This window comes from Scyliorhinus canicula, chromosome 3 (assembly GCF_902713615.1).
Source record: "Scyliorhinus canicula chromosome 3, sScyCan1.1, whole genome shotgun sequence".
Lineage (NCBI taxonomy): Eukaryota > Metazoa > Chordata > Chondrichthyes > Carcharhiniformes > Scyliorhinidae > Scyliorhinus > Scyliorhinus canicula.
The window spans coordinates 271,206,879-271,213,306 of NC_052148.1; the positions used below are offsets into that span (position 1 = coordinate 271,206,879).

Sequence of the window (6,428 nt, forward strand, 5' to 3'; positions counted from 1 at the left end):
TGCGGTGCTTCGTCTGCCTGGCCCATCTCAAAATATGTTCCTTATCCAAGAACCGGCCGGCTTGTTCCTTTGCGGCTTCCTCATCAGTGCCCTGTGTGCCCGATCTACCTCTAGGGGCCTAGCAAATGCCCCTTCACCCAGCAGGTTCGCGAACATCCGCATCACATATGCGCAGACATCCGCTCCCGCACTGCCCTCCGGCAGGCCGACACTCCTAACATTCTCCCTGCGCAATTTATTCTCCGAATCCTCCTTTGTTGATCTCACATCAAACCCATCTCCGCAGCGAATGAGGCAAGCTGCTCTTCGTACTGCCCCACCGCCTCCTCCAACTTTTGGATTGCCTGGCACTGGGCCTCTTAACCTCATCTCCACGCGATCGATCCCCACCACCCTGACCAGGACCTTCAAGTTCGCCTTCCTCTGCTGGGCGAATTTCTCATGGAGGAAGCCCACTAGCTGACCCGTCGACCACTGGGCAGGCAGGATCGGGCCCTGACCCTCCTCTATTTTCCCGTGTCGCAAGCACACCAGCTTTCGACAATTGTTCTCGCCTTTTTCGATCACTTCTGGTGCACAAATCCGTACACCAGTGGGATACTCTCTTCTTCCACTCCTCCGGCACCTTTTCCAATCACTCAACTCCGCCGTTAGGCGGGGAAAAGGTCCAAAAAGTCCATCACGAGCGGGAGCCACCAAATGTGCGACCACTCACACCATGGCCGCCACCGTATTTTCCCCTTCCTAATCAATGCCTTGGTCTGCCAGTGCTGAATTTTAAACTATTCCCAATTTTCAGGTCTATTGTTCTTTCTAGCTAATTTGTATGTCTCTTCATAATGGCCAAGAACAGATTTTTAAAAAATTGGCCGCACTGTGCATGCGTGCCCAATCATTGGTGCGCATGCGCAGTGCGGCCGCATTTTTTTTGATATGGTCGCAGCCTTTTGCTTTTACAAGTTGTGGGGCCAATGGGACATCAAATATTTCCCTCCATTTTTGTCGGCAACAAACAAGGTAAGAGAAAATGGTGGATCGCGCAGTTCAGCTGGCGTGCGTGGGCCGCCAAGGTCGGTAAAAATGGGTCCCCAGAAAAAAAAACATTTCAAAAAAACACTGCCCATCAGTTACCTTCATTGAGGCAAATTCTATTATGGTCTGTCATCCCAAGGGTTCTCTCACAACCAGATTGCCAACTATTCCTTTCTCATTGCACAACACTCAGTCCCAAGATACTGTTCCTCAACACACTAGTCCAGAAAACCATCCCGCATACACTCCAGAAATTCCTCTATTGTAGTGATGAATTTGAGTCACCCAATCTATATGCAGATTAGTCACATGTTCCTTTATCTCATGTATCCGATTTCCAACATTGCCATTAGTTTGGTGGTTTGTACCATCCCAACTAATGTTTATTGCCCCTTGTTGATGTTCATCTCGACCCAGATTCCACATCGGTATTAACCTTTCCTCAATATTGTATCAATATCTTCTCTAAATCAACAATGCAACTGCAACACCTTTTCCTTTCCGTCTGTCCTTCCTAAAAACTGCATGGCCCTCAATGTTTTGTTCCCATCCCAGAAGCCGTGTCTCTGTAATCCCAGTTGAAAGATGGAAGAAATTTCCACAATGTCAGCACCAAATAGAATAAAGCAGGTGAACCAGGCACTCCAAACCCAAGGTGGTGACCCATAGCTTGGTGTCAGGAGGGCAATTGGTCATGGCAATACAATCACAGAAGCACCCAACAGCCATTTTGGAACACTAGCCACATCCAACCACGGCCAGCTGTGTCACAAAGGTCAGCCAACCATTAGATGGTTGGTTAAAGTCAGTCCCCTGGAAATGTTTGAAAAACACTGGTAGATAGGCAAGTGAAATCTTTAAAAACTGTCAATCATAACCAGCCATATGCACACTCAAAGGTAAAAATTGTTCCTATAGATAAATCAGTACATTTTGTAGTTTGGGGGATTTGTATTGGTAAACATCAGAAATAAGGTAGCACTGTTCGTGAGCCTGGAACGGTACAAGAGTTAGATTGATGCTGGACGAAGGGGTCTATTGTGCATTTACAGGGCTACAGAATGAATAAACAAACCAGGAGCTACTGCTTAGCAACTGGGGCTTTGCAAGAGAGTGGAGCTTTTACGATTTAGTTTAGTTAATTTGACTGCATCACAGAGAAGCAAACAGTGAAAGGTAGCTTACAATCTGCCCCCCCCACCCTTAATTCGTCAGGAGAAAGGTCCACATCAGGGGCAGTTGCTAAAGTAGATAGTCCTTGTCTGCCTTGGTTACAGCTATCCAATTGAAGCCATCCAGTATGAAGGGAGAGCCTCTGTTGTTGGGTAAAGTGCCTCCCAGTAGTTCACAAGTGAATAGTTGAATCTTCACCCAAAGATACCACAAGCCACAAAAGATTTTAATCCACATTTTATTGAAAACTTCATCCACCAGTAGAGAGTCAGAGCAAACCATCCAGATTTAAATCCACTTCAAAAAATAAAAGTTATACAAGCAATGAGTTTGTCCTGCATTTAAAACATTGCAACCAGGAAATGCCTCCAGGTCACAGTCCCACCATAGAAGATAAGGTCCCAGACCAGTGCACATGGAAGTGAGATAATTGAATTTACTTTAAAAAATACTATCGAGATAAAAAAAAGTGTTTTTCTATGCAATCACATTTCAGAAGTCCAGTGTCTTTCAGCCACATCCTCCAAACGATTAATTGGAGATGGAGTCCTGAGATAACAAACTTAAAAGAAGGAGAGCTTCCAACCTCAAACAGTCTTCTGTTGGCCCTTTTTGCCAATGAGGGACTTGTGAATGTGAGGAATGACACCTGAAAAAGAATGGAGCAACAGGTCAGCAGAGGGCATCACGGTTTGGCCAATATAATGTTTTTTAAAATCTAGAGCACCAAATTATTTATTTCAAATTAAACAGCAATTTAGCATGGCCAATCCACCTACCCTGCAGATCTTCGTGTTGTGGGGGTGAGACCCACGCAGACACAGGGAGAATGTGCAAACTCCACACAGACAGTGATCCAGGATCAAACCTGGGTCCTTGGCTTTGTGAGGCAGCAATCCTAACAACACACCACCCTTAGACCTATATAATGTGTTAATTGTACAATAAAGACCATGGGCGCACCAGCCACAGAGGAGATACTCACCACCACCAGCAATGGTAGCTTTGATTAAGGAATCCAATTCTTCATCTCCACGGATGGCGAGCTGCAAGTGGCGAGGGGTGATGCGCTTCACCTTTAAGTCTTTGGAGGCGTTTCCTGCCAACTCCAGTACCTAGCCATGAAAAACAACAAAAGCGAGACATTTACCCAACCACAACCGGCTAGTGTCAGAGTACAGACAATGTAAGAATTGATCCAGTCACAGGGTTTGATGGGATGGACACCAGTCATGAAGCACCGCATCTCCACCCCCCCCACAGAGGGCACCCAACAGCAGCCCCACCCAGATGGCACCCAACAGCAGCACCCCCCCACCCAGAGGGCACCCAACAGCAGCACCCCCCCACCCAGAGGGCACCCAACAGCAGCACCCCCCCCACCCAGAGGGCACCCAACAGCAGCATCCCCCCACCCAGAGGGCACCCAACAGCAGCACCCCCCCACCCAGAGGGCACCCAACAGCAGCACCCCCCCACCCAGAGGGCACCCAACAGCAGCACCCCCCCACCCAGAGGGCACCCAACAGCAGCACCCCCCCACCCAGAGGGCACCCAACAGCAGCACCCCCCCACCCAGAGGGCACCCAACAGCAGCACCCCCCTCACCCAGAGGGCACCCAACAGCAGCACCCCCCCCATCCAGAGGGCACCCAACAGCAGCACCCCCCCACCCAGAGGGCACCCAACAGCACCCCCCCACCCAGAGGGCACCCAACAGCACCCCCCACCCAGAGGGCACCCAACAGCATGCCCCACCCAGAGGGCACCCCCAACAGCAGCACCCCCCCACCCAGAGGGCACCCAACAGCATCCCCCACCCAGAGGGCACCCCCAACAGCATCCCCCACCCAGAGGGCACCCCCAACAGCAGCACCCCCCCACCCAGAGGGCACCCCCAACAGCAGCACCCCCCCACCCAGAGGGCACCCAACAGCAGCACCCCCCCCCACCCAGAACAGCAGCACCCCCCCACCCAGAGGGCACCCAACAGCAGCACCCCCCCCCCAGAGGGCACCCAACAGCACCTCCCCCACCCAGAGGGCACCCAACAGCACCCCCCACCCAGAGGGCACCCAACAACACCCCCCACCCAGAGGGCACCCCCAACAACACCCCCCACCCAGAGGGCACCCAACAGCATCCCCCACCCAGAGGGCACCCAACAACACCCCCCACCCAGAGGGCACCCAACAACACCCCCCACCCAGAGGGCACCCAACAGCACCCCCCCACCCAGAGGGCACCCAACAGCAGCACCCCCCCCACCCAGAGGGCACACAACAGCACCCCCCCCACCCAGAGGGCACCCAACAGCATCCCCCACCCAGAGGGCACCCAACAGCACCCCCCCACCCAGAGGGCACCCAACAGCAGCACCCCCCCCCCACCCAGAGGGCACACAACAGCACCCCCCCCACCCAGAGGGCACCCAACAACACCCCCCACCCGGAGGGCACCCAACAGCACCCCCCCACCCAGAGGGCACCCAACAACAGCACCCCCCACCCAGAGGGCACCCAACAGCATCCCCCACCCAGAGGGCACCCAACAACAGCACCCCCCACCCAGAGGGCACCCAACAACAGCACCCCCCACCCAGAGGGCACCCACCAACCCACCCCCTCCTCACCTCGGCTGTCAGGTACTCCAGAATGGCTGCGCTGTAGACGGCCGCCGTGGCGCCCACCCGGCCGTGGCTGGTGGTCCGGGACTTCAGGTGGCGATGGATGCGCCCGACCGGGAACTGCGACAAAACGGAAAGATGCCGAGAAACAATGAATCAATGTGCAGGAAGGGGGGAGGGGTCAGGGAGATTGTGTGTAAGCGGCGCCCGCCCGCCTCCCCTGCGCGGCCAGAGCGCGCGCGCGGCTTCCCCCCCGCCCGGGGGGGGGGGGGGGGAGGGGGAGGCAGCCACTCACCTGCAGGCCGGCTCGCTGCGAGCGGGAAACCGCTTTGGTCTTGGCCTTGCCCGAGTCTTTACCCGCTTTACCGCCAGCCTGTCAAGGAAGGAGAGCAGAAAAAAAAACATTTATAAATAAAGCAAGGTGAGGGAGTAAGAGAAGCCGCGGAGTTAATTTCTTCCGCCCCCCGGGGGGGGGGGGGGGGGGGCGGCTCCTCACCATCGCCTCGTGTCCGCTCCGCTCTGGCTTTTCAAACCGCTCTGCGCTCCCGCCCCGGCCCGCCCCCTATTTATAGTCCCGCCCGGGCCCACATCCGGGCACCCGCTCCGGCGGCGGGCCAGTGGGCGGCGCCATTCCTGGAGCGGCGGCCAATCGGAGGGTGAGCCCGCCGGCTTCGGTTGGGGAGGCGGGGCCGCGTTCGTGCGTGCGTCTTGCGTGTGCCTGTGACGCGTAGACGCAAGCTTGCGCGTGCGCCCTTCTGCTTCCCCCCCCCCCCACCACACGGGCTCCAGCCTGGAATGCAAGCAGCATGGCCTGTGCTGAGAGCAACCTTCACCCTGCATGTGCATGGTTCAATTGCAGACTCTGGGAGTGGGTAATAATTATTGTACCAGGGGAAACAAACTAGACATTCAGGCAATTTGTTGGATATTTTTCTTGCTGCAAACTTTAAAAATAAATTTAGAATACCCAATTCATTTTTTCCAATTAAGGGGCAATTTAGCGTGGCCAATCCACCTACCCTGCACATCTTTGGGTTGTGGGGGCGAAACCCACGTAAACACAGGGAGAATATGCAAACTCCACACGGACAGTGACCCAGAGCCGGGATTGAACCTGGGACCTCGGCACCGTGAGGCAGCAGTGCTAACCCACTGCGCCATCGTGCTGCCCCGCTTGCAACAAACGTAAAGACAACTTAAACGCAACAATTGGGGAGACGCCACCATTGAAACTTCTGATTTGCTAAGTTAACACGCAACTGGGCAACACGGTAGCATAGTGGTTAGCACTATGGCTTTGCAGCACCAGAGTCCCAGGTTAATTTCCATGCTTGGGCCACTGTCTGTGTGGAGTCTGCACGTTCTTCCCGTGTCTGCGTGGGTTTCCTCCCACAGGTCCCGAAAGACGTGCGGTTAGGTGTATCGGACATTCTGAATTCTCCCTCTGTGTAACCCGAACAGGCGCCGGAATGTGGCGACTAGGGGCTTTTTGCAGTAACTTCATTGCAGTGTTAGTGTAAGCCTACTTGTGACAATAATAAAGATTATAAACTGCACACCCGCCAAAAGAAACTTGATGTATGCACCGAAATGAAAA

General features: G+C 54.3%; 1 protein-coding gene across 1 annotated transcript; it reads right to left on the bottom strand.

Moving 5' to 3' along the window:
• Positions 1–2,426: 2,426 nt before the first annotated feature.
• On the bottom strand, positions 2,427–5,475 carry LOC119963536 (histone H2A.Z). Its single transcript, XM_038792812.1, has 5 exons — positions 5,328–5,475; positions 5,127–5,204; positions 4,838–4,951; positions 3,191–3,320; positions 2,427–2,854 (listed from the first exon to the last, which is right to left on the bottom strand). The coding sequence occupies exons 1-5, from the start codon at positions 5,328–5,330 to the stop codon at positions 2,793–2,795; spliced, it is 387 nt and encodes a 128-aa protein (XP_038648740.1). The 5' UTR covers positions 5,331–5,475; the 3' UTR covers positions 2,427–2,792.
• Positions 5,476–6,428: the final 953 nt, after the last annotated feature.